Source organism: Taudactylus pleione, unplaced genomic scaffold (assembly GCF_031769625.1).
Source record: "Taudactylus pleione unplaced genomic scaffold, aTauple2 ptg000053l, whole genome shotgun sequence".
Lineage (NCBI taxonomy): Eukaryota > Metazoa > Chordata > Amphibia > Anura > Myobatrachidae > Taudactylus > Taudactylus pleione.
Genome location: NW_028284455.1, coordinates 13,701,877 through 13,721,203, shown reverse-complemented (window position 1 = coordinate 13,721,203; position 19,327 = coordinate 13,701,877). Strand labels below are relative to the sequence as shown.

Here is a 19,327-nt window from a genome sequence, read left to right as displayed (position 1 = left end):
CCTGATCCTAAAAAGGAATTAACCAAATTCCAAAGATTTTCGAAAAATTTCGGTAGTGCTCACGAGCCAAAAAAATAAAGATTGGTGAGTGGTGTTAAGGGCTTGTCTTCCATACAATACCAACGTGACAAAGTTTATCACAGATTGTGTATTGGATGGAGATGTTCCCTTAACAGACGAAATTAACCAAGGTAACATTTCCCACATTATAACTCAATTGGGTGTATCTTTTCCAGTAGCAGTTAACTGGAGCAAAACTTTCACAATAAAACAAAAAGAGAGTGCATCTGCATTGGATTTTTGGAACTGAGCTCTGCAGGCTATCACCCAGTACACTGTTAGAGGATATCAAATATAGCACTCATCACAGTGGAATGATCGTCACTGTACTTTTGGATGGTTTAAAAGAGAACATAAAGACCCAAGTTCAGACCTCACATCCTGGTTGGAGGGGAGTCACTGTAGATATCCTCATAGAATCCGCTATTGAACATGATAAGAACATCCTTAAAAAGAGAGAGAACCAGAGCGGGAAGCTAATGGCTGTTAGTATTCAAGCTCTAGAAGGAATGACTATAACATCACAGCCAACAGACACACATGCACCTGCACAGCTACACGTCCTCACCAATCCTGCATCACCTCAAACACAACCCTACCCCACTTATCACACACAGCCACAAAACCAATGCTATCCACAACCACCATATTTCCCTCAATATCCTTACCCACACCCACCATCTTTCCCTTCCGCTCAACCCACACAGCAATCCTATCACCCACCCCACTCACAAAAGTGCTTTAACTGCAACCAAGTGGGACATGTAAGTAGGAACTGTAGGGTGAAGAAGGTAGGACCCCCTAACCAGGGAGTACCTGGATATCCCTATAAGGGATATACACAGAGTACAGGAAAGCTACAACAGTCACCAGCTCCAATTGTGTCTGAAAATGCTGTATTAGAGAGTGAGAGTCAACGCTAGGGGTCAGGTCATACCTGTAGTCTACAGATAGTCAGGTTAACAGGAAGTACTAGGGAAGAACCGGTAATTATGGTTGATGTAGCTGGTACTAAACATACTTTTCTTGTAGACACAGGGGTGACCAGATCAGTGTTAAAATCTCCATCCAATATACAGGTGACCGGCAAGACAGTACCAGCAATGGGTGTAACGGGTAAAGTGCAACATTATCCTTTAACAATCAGGCCATTGCATACCAGGCATTCTTTTCTCCTGGCAGCAGCGGCTCCTACTAACCTACTGGGAAGGGATTTGTTATGTAAGATGGGATGTGTTATATATTGTACCCCTTATGGTGTATTTCTAGATATCCCAGAGAGAGTTGCACATGAGGTGAGGGATATGTTGGACACTCCCCAAACAATAATGTATCACTCTACTGCTTTAAGTGAAAATCCATCTCAGGTAGATCAAATGTTATCCCAAATTCCAGATTCACTTTGGACAAAGAATGGACAGGACACAATGTAGGCAAGCTCCTAAAAATCCCCAGTACCCATTAAAACAGGAGGTAGAATTAAGGGTTTATCCCATAATTGAGCGATTGTTACAGCAGGGAATTTTAGTTCATACAGCAAGTGTAGCCAACAGTCCCATCTTTCCTGTAAAGAAGAGTAGGGGGAGGGGTTATAGGCTGGTAAAAGACCTTAGAGCGGTTAATAAGGTGGTAGAGAGGCAATTTCCCGTAGTGCCAAATCCAGCTGTCATTCTTATGCAGATCCCACCCAATGCAACCCATTTCACTATCATTGACCTCTGTTCTGCTTTCTTCTCTGTACCTCTTCATTCTGACTGTCAGTACCTATTCACCTTTACATACAGGGGTGTACAATACACATGGACACGATTGCCCCACGGTTTCATAGGCAGCCCCAGTATCTTCTCCCAGGCCTTACATGACTGTTTACAATCTTTTCTACCTGCCAATGGATCTGTTCTAAAACAATATGTGGACAATTTATTGTTATGTTCTGATTCGTTTATGTCATGTTTAAATGATACTAAACTTTTGTTGCTTCATCTCTCGCAAACAGGACACAAGGTTGCTAAGGACAAACTACAGCCATGCCAGTCCAGGGTTAAATATTTGGGACACTGCCCAACTCAGGGGTTAAAACAGCTCACAAATGACAGAATCCAGGCTATATAGAACATGACACTGCCGCAGAACCAACAGCAAATTTGTACCTTCTTCGGAATGTGTGGATACTGCAGAATGTGGATCCCAGGTTTTTCTATTCTGGCCTTGCCATTACAGGACTTAGTCTCTTCCTCAAAGCCCAATTGTGTCATACACATAGAGGAATCAGAGCAGGCTTTCCTTAATCTTAAGGATAGTCTGACAAGAGCACCTGCATTGGGAATACCTGATTATGAAAAACCTTTTGATTTGTATTGTATAGAAGCCGATGGTTGTGCAGCAGGCGTCCTCACACTAAAACATGGTGATGCCAGTAGGCCGGTAGCATACTACAGTGCACAATTGGACACTGTGGCAAGATCACTCCCAACGTGTTTAAGAAGTGTAGCAGCAACTGCTCTATTGGTCAGTAAGAGTGAGGATGTGGTACTAGGCCATGAAATGATTGTGAATACTTCCCATGCTGTATCTGCTTTGCTAAACTCTGCCCAAACCAGACATGTCTCCTCAGCTAGGTTCACAAAATGGGAACTAGCCTTAATAGCACCTGCAAACATCACCATCAAAAGGTGCAGTACGTTAAATCCAGCTACGTATTTACCATATGTGCAACATGATGCACAAAGGTTAGAGAGAGGTGAGCCGCTGGCAACAGGTGAGTTCTGCAGGTATATTGATGCACATGATTGTATGGAATATCTGAATCAAACCTTTACTGCAAGACCTGATATTCAGGATACACCTTTAGAAAATGTAGATGTGACATTTTACACGGATGGGAGTTGTCATAGACAAACTGACACTGGAGAGTTAGGTACAGGTTATGCTGTGGTAAATGATGAGGACGTTATAGAAGCTGAACCTTTAGGCCCACCACTCTCGGCCCAAGTGGTGGAACTGGTAGCACTAAAGAGAGCATGTGAATTAACGGAAGGTAAATCTGCTAATATCTACACTGACTCTAGGTACGCCTTCGGGGTAGTACACGATTTTTGGTGCCTTATGGCATCTGAAAAAATTTATGACAGCAGCAGGCACACCAATTGCACATTCCAAACATATAAAAGGACTACTAACAGCAATCCAACTGCCAAAGGCAGTAGCCGTAATTATGTGTAAAGCCCATACATGTGAGGATGATCCAGTGTCACTGGGCAACAACAGGGCAGACGAAGCTGCAAAATGGGCAGCAGGGTTAAAAATGAATGTACCAACTGAGCAAATGATGACTTTCCCAACAATTTATATGCTGAAATTAATTGAGATGCAAAATTTGTGTTCCATCCAGGAAATGGCAGTCTTGAGGTCCAAGGGATGTGGGCAAGAGTCCTCTGGACTCTGGAGAGATGTACAAGGTTGGCTGAGACAGCGCATGGTCTGACTCATCTGGGAAAGCAAGGTATGTGTAAATTGGTGAAAGCATATGGGTGCACAATGTCCTGTCTGACCTGCTTGAGGAAAAACATTGGGAAAAATATCCTTACCGAACCATCCCACAATCCTTCGACTGACGGACCTTTCCAGGTAATACAAATTGATTTCATCCAATTACCACCCTGCAGGAATCTCAAGTATGTATTAGTGTGCACTGATGTGTTTTCCAATTGGGTTGAGGCATACCCAGCTGCCACTAATACTGCTGCGTTTACTGCCAAGAAAATTGTTCAGGAATTTGTATGCAGATATGGTATCCCTAAAATTATCGAGAGTGATAGGGGTACTCATTTCACAGGTGATGTTTTTCAAAATATGTGTAAACTGATGGATATTAATAGTCGACTTCATACCCCCTACCGACCGCAAGCCAATGCCAAGGTGGAGAGGATGAACGGCACTATTAAAAACAAATTAAGTAAGATCATGCAAGAAACTGGACTAGGATGGCCAGAGGCATTACCATTAGTCCTACATAGCATAAGGACTACTCCTAAACCCCCTCTAAATCTGTCCCCTTTTGAAATACTGTTTGGTAGACAACCTCATTTGATTATAAGTCCACAGGAAGATTTGAAAGGTAACAACGAGGTAACTGTAAGGTATCTTATAACAATGAGTAAACAGTTAAAACAGCAACAGCAGAAACTGAAATTGTTGTCCCATGATATGTCTGAAACAAACTGTCATGATGTTGAACCTGTAGAATATGTTATGATCAGAAATTTCTTGCATTCAGGTTGTTTGACTGATCGTTGGGAAGGTCCGTATCAGGTGTTGCTGATGAGTGCCACATCTTTGAAGGTGGCCAAGAGAGATACCTGGGTCCATTCTACTCACTGCAAGAAGGTCAACCAACCAATGGAGAAACAAGGTAGAGACGAGGCTGATAACATGGACCTATAGATCGCGAGCTTGTTCCGGGAGGGTTAAAAGGTTGCAGTGAGATATCTGAACTAAAGAAATTTGCAGGTCCTTGCTACGGCAATGGATTGGTCTGCTGTGTTCATTTTTGTATTCTCTTTCAGAGTTTCCATCATCCAGGTTTGTTCAGGGATCTCTGGTTTCTGTGATGGGGGACCGATAGAGGAGATGGGAGCTAATGGTAGCATTGATGGAGTGGAGCCGAGAGGAGGAGTGCTATGCCCATCAGGGGAGTGTTTGACCAGTCTTAGTACAGTAATTGTTAAGCGATCTGCTATTTTGGATACTCAGAGACAATGTGAAGGTCTATCTTCTGAGGATTACTGTATGTGTGAGTTCTGTGGGTCCGTAATTGATGAGAGATGCATCCAACGGTGTCAACCCAAGTATAATCAGTATTGGGGTGGGTATCCTTTAGAGTATTATCACACCATGGTGGGCAAAATTTTGACCCAAACCGACTGTTGTGTGTGCTCTCACGTGCCCCAAGGACAGCATAATGAAGGATTTGTGCCCTTCCCATTAAATATCTCTGCAATTCTAGAATTGCAAAAAGGGAAGACACTGGACGGAAAATTTCTTAATACCAAACCACCCCATTTTAAACTCCACCAGTACCAAGCAGATAAAACACATTTATGTTTAAACATCACCAAATCCAATGAACCAGGAAGTTGGGAGATGACTGGGAATGATCAGACGATGACCTTCTCACAAAGAGCTGATCGGGAGCCTATGAATTATTAACTGTTATGCAAAATTAGATCAGGAGGAAGACACTTCCTTTATAAATATACACTGAGTAACACCAAAGAAATGGCTGGCAGAATACCAGAAGGGTACTGTGCTAAGGTTATACAACCAGAAACATGTATTTGCCAGATGGGAGAACCTGAGATAGGATCATTTGTGAGGGAAATGTGTTTGATGATCACGATGTATACTATTCCTTATGTTCTCCCTGATGATGTATATTTTATATGTGGAAGGAAAGTGTATAAGTGGCTCTCTCCGAGTTCCGAAGGTTTGTGTTACCTGGGAAGAGTAGTCCCAGAGGTTATGACCCTCACACATGGTGAAATGCTTGGTATTCAGAAAAACACACCATCACCATATCTTCACACACAGTATGAACAGAGACAAAAGAAATATGATACCTGGTGACATGCATAAAGCCACTCAGTTAATTAGTGAGTCAACTGGCTTTCAAGTTTTTGTAGCACTGGATCCCACCAGGATTTCTCAGGGTACACTAAATTTCAGATCTATCCAAGACCTTGCTAAATGGATAGATAATATCACCGAGATGTATGATGAGACATTCAGGTATACAGGTAGGGAATTGCAAGCATACAAGAAATAACTGGTGCAACATAGACTTGTGTTAAATTATTTAACAGCTGTCACTGGAGGGTATTGCGTAACATTCGCTACCCAATTTGGAGTAAAGTGTTGCACTTACATTACAAATGATACCAGCGATCCCAAGGAGGTAATAGACTGGAAGATGGATGAAGTTCTGCAACTAAAATGGGAATTTTGAAAGAACCATAATGCTTCAGTGGCTGAAGTAGGGGAGAAGGTAGAGGAATGAGTTTCATGGTTGAACCCAGTGAAATGGTTCTTAAGTCTAAGAGGGTGGGTCCAGGAAATGATTGCGAGCATAGGTAAACTCCTGATCCTCATACTGGTTGTCATCATAGTAAGTGGCTTATGTGTCAGGTGTGCTCCTACTGTGTTGAAATGTGGAAAATGTAAAGATAAGGTAAACCGGAAGAATTAAATTATGATGGTGGTCAGTAGTAACAATATGAATACTGAGGTAAATGTAGAACTGCATTACAACCCTGTACTAGAAGGTACCATAGTATAATGTATAAGATTTATACATGCATAAAATGTGTTATTAAAATGTTATTTTAAAACTTCTTAAATAATGTAAGTCCCTATTCCCCCTCAAGACTTCCTTTATAGGATTGGTGCATCCCCACATCTTTCCCACGATCTCCCAAGATCCGAGGTGTGCGTATAGGGGTAGTTTTAGGTCCCCTCCTAGAGACACATTATTGATGGTTTAAGAACCACCTTGTGCCATCCCATAATATAACATTAAATAATATGTCATAATGTAAACCTAAATTAATTTTCAGATCAGAGTATGATAGCATGTTGTTTGCTATCAAACTGTGGACTGTCGAAGCCGGATAATTGGCTGAGACAGAATCAGTTTAAAATTAGATTGGGGCGATGTCATTTTGCAAATGGCAATGAGACGCCATTTTGCGACTGGCCGCCCAGCGCCATTTTAGTGAAACTCGCCATTATAAGTACATAAGCAATGCTATTATTTAGCGTCGTGCGATTCCCACAAAATAGAAAGAAGTTAAAGGTACTCACCATACAAATACAGACAGTCATTAAAACATATAAATGATTATCCCTGCAAAACACGTACCATGGTGTACTCCACAAATACATAGTCGCACAACGCTAACTAGCGTCTTTTCCCAATTCCCCAATACTTACTCACTGCACACTTACATAAAAGGTTCCCTAGCATTAAAGTGTAATATCCAAGGTCTATGCAGTAATTATTAATGTAGTATAATAAAGGTTATTTGATATCTAAGGTTTAGTACATGGTAAGAAGACCGTGTTTGGTGTTGTACTGATCCACTGTGTCTCCACAGATTTCCAGTATCATCGGTGAGAAGATCGCAACATTCGCCTGCAAACTATGGACTATAGAGAGTTAATGTACTCTGTAATGTTAGCAGCTTAGATTAGCATGCAGCGGGAAAGAGGACACTAAGGGTTGTTAGAGGCTGTTTGTATCCATTCGAATTGACCTATGAACTATCCTGTAACAGAAGCACCTTTAAGAAGAACCAATGGAATCATGTCAAACTTGTCTATTGTATTGCCTATCCCTGTAAGAGTATATATGTGCGCTCTCTGACCCCAGTCTTGAGTCTTCTTGCTGTGCTGTTGACGGAGGTTTCTAATGCTGATGCCGGTATCTGGGCCCAGAGCACGTGCATATATAACAACTGTACCTTGGGTCTGTATAATTTATTTGCACTAATTGTCTTTAGATCACAATGTGTAACTATCTGTTTTTATATTGAATAATAACTTTTTGTGCTTTGGAACCACATTCAAAGTCTGAAAGCATTTATTTACTTTGCGACTCATTACGCTCAATAGCGACAATTTTAGAAGGTATACGCAGGATTTTAGAAGGTAAAGACAGGATTGCATAGAGGTTTTAATTAGGTATCCATAATACTTTACTTCTTCCATCCCTAGGCAACATTTTTTTGGGTTGGCTGTCAATTCTGCACTAGAGATGGAGTCCAATACTGCTTGCACTCTGGTCAAGTGAGACTGCCAATCAGGACTATGAATGACCACATCACCTAGATAAGCAGCAGCATACTGTCTATGGGGCCTTAGAATTCTATCCATCACCTTTGAAAGGTAGCCGGTGCCCCATGTAATCCAAAGGGCAACATCTTGTATTGGAACAACCTTTCTGGCACAGAAAAGGATGTCTTTTCTTTGGCATTCTCAGTTAACGGCACTTGCCAACACCCTTTGGTTAAGTCTAGAGTGGTTAAATACCTGGCTGTTCCTAGTCTTTCAATTAGTTCATCCACCCTAGGCATAGGGTAGGCAGTGATTTTGTCATGTTTAATGACTGTGGTTTTGCCCGGTTTATCTGAAAACAAAACTCTATTTCTGCTAAGAAATTCCTTAACTTCCTGCTGTTGAACTGCAGACAGGGTTTTAGCTACTGTTACTTCGGGAACCAAGGGCACTGGGTTTACTGGAGGGGCTGGGATGGCTGACAGAGCTGCTCTATCCTTCCAAGGTTTTATAAGATTTATAAGATTTATATGGTATATCTGCTCTGGCATTCTTTTCCCAGGCTGGTAAACTTTATAATTAACCTCCCCCACTTTTACATTTTCCCTACCTTTAACCAGAGTAGGGTCATTTTACTGCTCCATGGCAAATACCTCTTTTCTGACTTCAAGATCAGGCAGACAACTAACTGGCTCAATAACATTTCCCATCTCAGGAGGAGGCACATCACTTGGTGAGCCACCATCATTCTCAGCATTCTCTGGTTCGTCAAACATGCTAGAAAAGGGGAACACCTCAGACTCTGAAGAAACTCCCTCTGCTACTGCATCAGTAACCTCCTCAAATGGGTTGGGGTTATTTACTTCTATAACAAATCGGCTTTCCCACAACTTCCAGAAGTGAGCAAAGTCTCTCCCCAATATTGCATCATACATCAAGCCATGCACCAAACCCACATAGACTATCGCGGAACCACATTGTGTTTCTATGTTCACCTCTGCAGTAACATAATGACGAGTATCCCCATGTACAGTATGCTGGTCACACCAACAGTTTTTCCATTATGCTTCAAGGTGTTCACCAGTTCAGCTTTCACCAGTGTAACCAGGCTACCAGAATCTAACAGAACCTCTACTCAGTTACCTTCTACAGTAACTACACACATTTGCTTATCTGTCTCAGCCTGTCGGTCAGCAGTACAGGCTGGCTGTGCAAAGATAGACATTCTGTGATTAATGTAAGCATTATCACATTGCATAGGTTCAGAGGTAAGTGGACATTTAGCTGAAATATGGCCCAAATCACCACATCGGAAACATTGAATCCTACTATTATCAAGTCTATTACGGGGTAGGAACCTTCCTGGCCTGGCTGGCCTATCTCCAGGTTCCAAACCCTCAGTCTTAAGTACATTCCACCGCCCAGCACCCTTCTCCCTTGGAACAGTCTTACCAGTGTTCACGGAAGTTCGCTGTTGTGGAATCGGGGCTCAGTGGGGCCCACCCAACAGTTCCTGAGCTGTCACATACCTCTCCAACTGGTTCAACCAAGTGGTCTGCTGTGTTAGGGTCGGCATGGCTCACCCACTTGCACAGAGACCACATATATCGGTCCATAACGACCCTTTCAACGATCTGTGGTCCCGTTAGAGTCTCTGGCTGCGGCCATTTTGTGGTAAGATGGATGAGGTCATGTATATGCGAACTTGGAGACTTTTCTGTTTGGAACTCCCAGCAGTGGGCACGAACAAATACTGTGACTCCCAATCAAGTTATGATTTCCTGTTTCAATTTAATCATCAGCCAGGCACAAGTCACAGTATGCTTTCCATTGTTCTCCAGACAGGAAGGGTGCAACAAGACTTGCCCACTGCTCTTTAGGCCAATTCTCTCTTTCTGCAGTTCTTTCAAAGGCCATAAGATATGCTTCCACATCATCATTCTGGGTCATTTTTTGCAGAAAGTAACTGGCCCGTATGCAGTGAGTGTGAGTTGGAAGAGCAGGGGAAGCATCTACTGACCAGACTACTAGCTGTTGTACCACCTCTCTTAAGGCCTGGCGGGTTTCCTCTATGATGGTTTGCGAGTTCTGTTTGTTTCCTGCTGAGCTCTGATAGCTTCTTGGAGATTTTTGTTAGATTGGAGCAAGGCCTTAACCATGTCCTCCATGTTGTCTTTAGGCGTAGGTTGGAAGTGGAATCTTGCTTCTCTAAGCATCTACCAATGCCACCTCCATGGATTTCACAAAACACAGGTTGACATCCAAACAACAAATTGGTGTCTGTCTCTTTAAATTTTCAATGCAAAACCTTTCCTCTTGCTGCAGTTTCCAGTGTATATCCCCACATTCCCCACCAATTGTGATATAGTCGGGGTAGGGGGTCCCTCTCCTGGGGTAGATGGACACCTCCTTACACTCAGCAGCCAGGAAACAGCACACCAGTCCAGGGTTTTCGTGCAAGCTGGTCGGAACCAGTTTTATTGCTTATATATACACAACAAAATAACAAAACATAAAAATAAATCCAAACCTGTCTTGGCACTAACTAGACAGAGTATTCCCTCTCTACAAGTGGCAGGGCCTACTGCCTTACCACAAACACAAACAAAGCACTTTCAAATATCACAGTGTCTCTGAACAAACCTCAGTGCCTGTTTCTCCCCAGGATATGTGAGACATTGAATCAAAACCTAATTTAGCTTATCTGAGCCACTTCCAGGTGCAACTACTAATCAGCCTGCTCTCAGACTGAAAGGCCCAACACCTGGAATGGCCTGTGGATGGAGCCCTCCCTTCTCTTCTCACATTCACACCCCTAGGACCCATTATCTGGTTTTTACCAAACGCCGACACTTCTGGTCTGTTTGGCATAACAGACTTTTCCTGGGATTTTAAAACACATATGATAGGAATCTGGGACACACATATATGCCATCCCAGATTTCTACAGTGCTTCTATCACAATATATAAAGCAAGAAACTCAGCACTCTGTCTCGTTTTTTCAGCAATTTGCTGGGTGACCTCCACAGAGGTACTTACATAAACATCAAGCTGGAGGCACTCGCATACACACATACATACATGAGTTGAGCAGTTTTATTTTTTGCTCGCCAAGTTTGGTTCTCAGAATGAGGCACAACATCATCTTTAATGGACATCTTGGCACAGATGTCCATGAAAACGACATTGTGTCTGTGAAAGATGAAGTTTTGCCTCATTATGAGATTCAAACTTGGAGGGAAGATCTGAGCCAAACCTGAATGTGTGTGTGTGTGTGTGTGTGTGTGTGTGTGTGTGTGTGTGTGTGTGTGTGTGTGTGTGTGTGTAAAACAGGACTATTGGTACTGGTGCTTGCTTTTAAATAGTAGTTAATTATGGTAGTAGAATATTTGCATGCCTCATTAAATTATATACTATTTTGCTGTGGTTCTATTGTACACAGCAAATAACTTTACCTACATAAAATAGGTATAGCACAGGAGAATTCTTAAAGTTAAACCCTTTTACATTTGCCAAATAAGCCTTAAACTATTTATAACCATTTGCTATATATTTTTTCTTAGTAGCATTTAGTAAGGTATGCTATTACCTGTCCTCAAGCTCCTGCCATCTTTGGGTGGCCAGGTGCATCAGCACATCATAAACCCAACTACTTTCATCTGAATAAGGTCAATACATTTTTGACTACTGTGTTAAAAAATATATAATATTGGCAAAACAATGCAAACTAAAGAGCTTGTAGTGGTTAGATGGCAGAAGCTTTAGAATGGGTAAATTCCATAGACATTCTACTAGGAGACCTGCAAACAAAGTTACTATAGAAAATGTAACCACACACTTTGGTGCTTGGTAAAACACACTATATATTTTGTTTACTCTTTTGAAGGAACAGGACACAACCTATGCTTCATTTCAAAACACGATTAAGCAGAAGTTCATACATATAAAATTCTTATTAACCTTGATAGATTTGCAGGTCTCATATGTTTACCCCTGCATACTGTTTTGACATGCACATTTTAAATGGTTTCAATACAATTAGATATATTATGGACCAAAAGTTTTTCATGTTTCTGAAATCCATGAAAAATATCTTACCTATATCCCAAGTGAGAGGGTTATTTTCTTCCATTTCCATCCTGCCAATGACATACCAAATGCAAGCCATCCAATGAGCCAAAAGAGCAAACATGGACATAAGTAACGTAAGAACTATAGTGCTATGCTGGGAATAGCGATCCAACTTCTGAAGAAGGCGTAAAAGCCGCAACAATCGTATGGTTTTCAAAAGATGAACCAGTGAAACCTAAAAAGTAATCACAGCAGCTATGTTAAAATAATATTGTGTATTCTATACAGTATAAATTCTTTATGATCTACCGAATTACTATTAAGGATACAGTAAAAGTTAAGAGTGGCAATGCAGTTGTTTATACTGAATGTATTCTTTCATATACAGTACAGTATATAGCAAACTTAATACATTCGTCCTTCTCAACGTTGCTCTAGAAATCATAGTAAAGACACAGACTTAACATTTTGGAGTGGAAAATGTGAATGTTTTAAATGGTTTGTTTAATAAGAGCATCTACAAAGAGTACAAAAATTGAATATTAGAATAATTAATTTGCATTAGTAATATATATTGCTTATAATTATTTGTTTGCATTTTCATAGGAATTTTTTGATTGTGCATTAAAATAACATTTTGACTATTTCATTTGTGAAGCCTATATGCTCGTTCATTAATTATAATATGGATACTATGTATTTTGCATTAGTATGAATAGGGTATGGGAATCACAGACCAGAGACTAACAGGATGGCTTGGAAGCAAAACTATGTAGGGATATGAGACTTGAAGCAAGAAACAATGGAATGACTAGGAAATAAAAAATATATGGATGGAACCCTCTATAGAGCCCTTATACATGCTACCAACTACTGTAATAGATAGAATACATATAACACAATGCCTATTTAACTTTATTTATCTGATTTTAGAACATTTTTTAAGTACAATCTGACTTTGACTAGAATACTGAAACTGGTTTTCATACTGTAATCTACCTTTTTGGTATATTTGCAATATAATTTTCTCTACATTTAAATTATAACTCCATGTAAATGGTAACTCCATGCATGTAGACAACAATGTTTAGAATTTGATCCCAAACAAAATTTAGAAACTGTATGTGTGTTTGAGTGCATATTTATGTTTGAATGTACGCGTATGTGTTTAAGTAAAACTCCCATTTTTTATTTTTTTTGCAGGATCCAATTGCTAAAATAATTATAATATTTATATGAAGTTTCCTTTTGATATACCGTATTAAATGTTTTTTTTTATACTTTAAATATGCCTAATTCTGATTGTTTTTTGTATTAATTTGTTATGTATACACTTTTGTCATCTTATGTAGACATAATTTTATTAACTGTAAAATGAGTGATGCATATATATCATGAATCCTTCAAATACATTGTGATTTTATTCCTATGAGTTAAAATACTGTTTTTCTTAATTGTCATTCTTTTTATAAGTAATCTAATTTAAAGAATTTTGAAATTAAACGGACAAGACCTAATTTTTATTCTAGTGTAAATCTGAAAAAGCAATGCTGAGGAGTTTATGACACACAAAAATTAAGAGAGCAACTCAAGCATGTATAAATATTTAAAAAAAGAGAAATTAAAAAATAAAATATTGGAGTTTAAATTACTTAATGCCAACCCTGGTAAAAACAAGAACAGGATGCAGCAGTTTAGCACTAATTGATAGGCTCATTAGTTAAAAGTGGAGAAAGACTAACATTTGGCATTCATTCCTTGGTGCATACCAGGTTGTCCTTTTGTGGGCATATGCCAACGTCATTGATAGAAGGCAGCATAGGAAGCAATGTAAAAAAAATAAAAAAGAAAAGAAACAAACTATTTAAAAATATATTGGTTTTGATATTTTAAGATGTTTATTTAGAATACTTTACAAAACATGGCAATTTTTTAATTTAACTTAACTGAAATAGTTTTGTACTTTCTGGGTATTCTGGCATCATTAATACGATAATTTTCAGAAAAGATTCCATGAGAAATGTTTATTTACATTTAAACTGACTGTGTAAATTGTCAGATTCCAGTCCATATTATTTTTAGAATTATAATAATGAAGTCACTGAGCATGACTGTTTATTAGAGATATATTAATGTCTCAATTCTCTGGAGTACATTGAGTTAAAAAAAGATCGCATACATACTATTTTGCTTTTTGTATAGAATAGCTAATTGGTCCTTTTATGTCAAGGTTAACTGTGTGTTAAAAAAATGTCCATGTCAACCCTAATTAATAAATGGATCGAAGTGAGTAAGTATGATGTAGCTTATGTTATAATGTGCTACCTTTTCATAAATGTAGACATGTTTCTTATTATAAATCTTGTGTGATTGATAGTAATAATGTAGTGTAATACTGTAGAATGTTTATATTATGATAACACTACAAAGTACTTTGTAAGCTAATCAGAAATGTGAATGAAACGGAAATCATAGTAAAGTCTCAAAATATGTGTAAGCATTAACAAGCTTCAATTATTAGAGCCCACTTTCTTAAATAAAATTTAGTGATATCTCATGATGTCATGTTAGAGTTCATTATGGGAACTCATGAAAGTGTCAAAAGTGAATCACATGCCCATACTGAAGGTAGTATTTCTAATAGTTGTAGCAAATAATCTGGTGATGGATTTTTATTCCAAATAGCTCCATCTCAGGCTACAAATTACCTTTTAAATTGAGATCTTTTAACTACAGAACTATAGAGATCACTAGATTTAAGAAGACCACCACTCCACAGTTCAATCTAGCATCAAGTGGGAGCTACTACAGCATGTTATGAACAATATTGTTGTCCTAATTACCTGCAATACATTGTATTGTACACTCAATCTGCTTGATCCATGAAACCTTAACTGTGTGCTGCCTATTGTACACTAATCCAGTACATAAAAATAACATAGCTTAGCTCCTACCTTACATCAAGCATTGTTTATGTACACAAAAGGGAGTTAGTGACAGCAGCAGTACATGTTTAATCAGGTGAGTGGAACTACTATACATTAGTGGAGACTTTATGTTAGGTGGAATACCAGATATAATCTAAACAATGTACTGCCTCTAATATGAAAAGAAAAACTCTTGTTTTAAGGACAATTAAATGCCTGTAGAAGTTTGGTCTCCATGCTATAGAGTGAGGCACTGATTGCCTCACCCAGCCTTTTACACACATGGGAAGATAATTTATAACCATTTTATTGGATTAGGTGGTTATTAAATTGCATAAGTGTTACAATTTATTAACCTTATGGCATAAACTACAGTATTATCTTACATTAAAAAAAGCATTTTACAGCCAGGCTAACTGTTGCCATGGAGAGATGCACCAGAACAGCATCCATATGCAAATATTCTAGAAGATTAAAATTTTGCTCCAGTCATAACAAGGGATCAAATGTTTTCCAACTTTCCCACCAAGCCATTACACAACAACCATTATCTGCCCTTCTTGCCATCCTGCAAGATGAAACCATTCATTATACTCTCATTAAGACATCAATCCACTGTAACTGCAACTTCTTGTTTTTATACTGATGGAACTGTGAGATGGTTGCCCCGATGGCTGCCATATTCTAACCAGGAAAATATATAATACAGTACAATGTGCCTTTTGTATGCTACCTTTGGCACAAAGGATTAATGAAAACTTAGCTGACTCACTGTACACTACAGTATATGTTACTCTACTAAAACAGTGTCACGGGAACAGGGACCATCTCCTTGGGTAGATGGTAGGATGCAGCATCTTAGAGATCACACAGAAGTCCATTAGTTTGGTGCAACTGGTCTCAACCAGTTTTATTTGTGAAAAAAAAGAAAGAAAGAAACATGAAAATAAATTCCTTGCTGTCTGGTGCTAACTATACAGAAGTTATTCCTAACTCACTAAAAAAACAACACAATAAGTTTTAAAGTTTTACCAGGCACAGTTCACTGGTTTCCAAACAGCAGGTTTCTCTCACAAAGACTCCATAGTTTCTTCTTTTCCCCAGGTAGTGTAAGAGACTAATGATAAGGCTGACAGCCTTTTAACACGCACAAACAGCTGACAACACTAATTAACCTTCTGTGAGGCTAACAGCCCAAAGACCCGAACTGGACCTAAATGGAAGGAGTCTGGGGCAAATATACCTGCCTTCCCTCACTATACCAGTGATTTGTCACACTACATAAACCATTTCAGTTTTCAGTCTTTCCTTCAAGTATGTGATTTTCATTGGGTGGATAGTGCCAGCTTCTTTTCATTGCTGCCATGCTTTAAAGCCCAGCATTGTCTTCAATTCATGAAATGTTGTTTAGACAGAGGAACCAATCTCTGGATTATGCTCAAACCTGCTAACATTATAGTATCACAAACATTTTCAAAATATAGAGCTGGGATATCTGGTTTTCCCCAAAATATGGGAAATGTGTAATGTTTACAACTGACAAGAAAAAAACAACATTATTATATCCCTATAGGAGTGTGTTCATCACTACCAAAACATTCATGATTATAATAATATATAAACTTATAAAGTAGATATACTTTGCCTTCTAACATATAAACATGTTTTGTCCTGCCCAGTGCCATGCTGCTTCAGAAGTGCACAGGCATAAAACCCACTGTATATAGACATGACAATGTTGAAGATTGAGTCAAGTACATGGAAAGTGCAATTCTAATTATAAACTAGCTACTCAATATACAGTATATTGATATATATTGATATATTTTTTTAATAAGAGTGGTGTAATGATACTGTGTCTGTTGTGTGTATCTATAATCCTGTGTCTAGCTGTGATAGTATATTGTGCTGAGGTGGCTACCGCTATGATCATACACTAAAAGATGTCTTTTGGTGCAGTAACAGTAATAAGCTAAGCAGTTGTGCTGTGTACAGTATTCTGCTGTGTGTAAATGCAATGCCGGGGTGTGCATCCCTATTATTTTATAGTGCCAGGTGGGTTTGGGTTTGGGCAAACTTTTATATTTTATTCAAACATGCTACTATGCCCTGATGCTTTTAAAATACACTAACTGTTTATTCCTCCATTATGAAATATATATATATATATACTGTATATATATATATATATATATATATATATATTTATACTATTTTTTCATAGATTAAAAATGGATAATAAGGTCTAAAAATATAATATACAAGATTATACTAAATAATAGGGACATCATTTTGGGATATAAGAATGATTTTTTTATGTAGTAAGAAATACATTTTTTACACTGCATATTATATATTGCAAGGAAACAAGCAGTGTTTTTTGCCAGAAGAGCCCTAAGAGGACAAAACTACATAAATGTACAGAAATCTACTAAAAGCACTTCAGTGCAGTAAAAAAAAATGCAATACACATTTTGCAGTCATGTAATCCATAATGGTCCACTAAAGTATCAGAATTAAATAATAAATGGTAAGCTTCCTTTATAAATGACAAATTACCCACCCAAATAGTCACAAAAAATAAATGCTTGTTTTTTTCTAAAATGTTATCTTTGTCATGCTCTTTGAGTGTAGTAATCATAGTATAAAACACAAAGGATAGAATAATTTGTATTACGTTGTCTATATGTTTCCTGTTAAATAAGTTATTTTTTATGATTTCACATCATAATAATTGTAGTTAAACAGACCTTTCATTTCTAAACTTTATCTGTATTTGTAAGTCAAATTGCCCTTAAAAAATGTATTAAAATATATGCTGCTTGGAGTGTGAGCAATACATATATTGCTGAGTTAAAAAAAATAGGTTACAGCCGAGAAATATATCACAGTAATATGTAAAGTATCTACGCTTTGTAGTTCAGAGGCTTAAAGAACCGAATCCAAATTACAGTATAAACCACAAGCAGCAAATTTAAAATCCTGCAAGTATACAATGTAGCTGATTCATAGGCCACCTAGGGTAACAGGATACAAACACAAATGCATGGAATATGCATCTAGAGGTATGGTGAAGGTTAGGGAAAAAAGATATGGAGTTGTTGAACTTGTATTAAATTGTATTAGAGGAAAGGAAAGGGGATTACTGTAGAATATATATATATATATATATATATATATATATATATATATATATATGTATAGAGAGAGAGAGAGAGAGAGGTTTTTTTTTTTTAATAAAAGGCAAATGCACTGTTTGGAATGTTTGTATGTAAATTGTCTTTATGCAAAACAAATTAATACATAGTATTTATTTTTTACATTTGTACTTAGAGATTTGTAGATATGCACCATATATTTGGTGTTAAACTTAAGATGTTCTAAATATAAATCATATAAACTACTTACCACAGTGACATTAAAAGCATAAAGAAGATCAAAAGGAAGAGCAGCAATTAAATCAATGACGAACCAAGTTGTTACATAGTGGATACAAATAGATCTTGCTTTAAATATAACTTGGCCAGACTTGCTGACATAGGTTGTTCGGAAATTTAAAATAATATCTGCTTGGCAAAGAAAGAAAACATGTATCACATATTTTATTATTATACAATATACTATGTTAATGGGACCAAGAATAATAACAAACGACAATAGCAAAAGCAAAAGATTAAAACCCACAAAGAAACATTCTGAATTGTTTAAGCTGAATTTTTACATTTTAAAATCTTATATTTTTAAATTAATGTTTGTATAACCATGAAAGAGTAAATAATGATACAGTAAATGTAACCTGTCACCATCCTATAGATTGTAAGCTTGCAAGCAGGGCCCTCTTACCTCTATGTCTGTCTGTTATTACCCTGTTTTGTTCTATAAATGTTTCCAATTGTAAAGCGCAACGTAATATGCTGTGCTATATAAGAAACTGTTTATAAATAAATAAATATACTGTACTATATTTTTTGGTTATAAAGTGCTTACATTTTTTTTACATAAGATATCCCTACATAATACATTTTTGTAATATGTGCACTTTAACTGTGCAATTGATAGCAGTATTAGGGAAGAGTAATGGACCACTCCTAAAAAAAATTTAAGAGATGTGGCATTATATTAAAATGTTTTGAAAACATTTACCATATGTGTCTTCTTCCACTGTAATGCTATGACTCCTACTTAGTGCCATGCCCTAACGGTACAGCTTTTCCCTAACACCCCATATGAATGCTACATCTTAAAAATGTTTGATCTCAAGAGCCCAGATATGGTACATTAAATACTGCAGCTCATTCAGGTTTTTCAACAACCTTGATTACATTAGGAGACATGTCACTAGAAACACAAAGCATGTTACAAAAACATTCTGCATTGCATAGATATATTTTTTCTGAGGCATCAATTAACGTGGTTCAATAAGGTGCAATCATCAAGG

At 37.9% G+C, this 19,327-nt stretch overlaps 1 protein-coding gene across 3 annotated transcripts in view; it reads right to left on the bottom strand.

Annotated features, from left to right (window-relative positions):
- The window catches only part of KCNH8 (potassium voltage-gated channel subfamily H member 8), a 543,344-nt gene that overhangs the window by 169,139 nt on the left and 354,878 nt on the right, over positions 1–19,327 (bottom strand). For all 3 annotated transcript variants that reach the window (XM_088463391.1, XM_088463397.1, XM_088463404.1), the window contains exons 6-7: positions 18,298–18,455; positions 11,990–12,197 (exon numbers count right to left, since the gene is read on the bottom strand). In XM_088463391.1, coding sequence (XP_088319517.1) covers positions 11,990–12,197; positions 18,298–18,455 — 366 coding nt within the window. The remainder of the gene's footprint in view (positions 1–11,989; positions 12,198–18,297; positions 18,456–19,327) is intronic.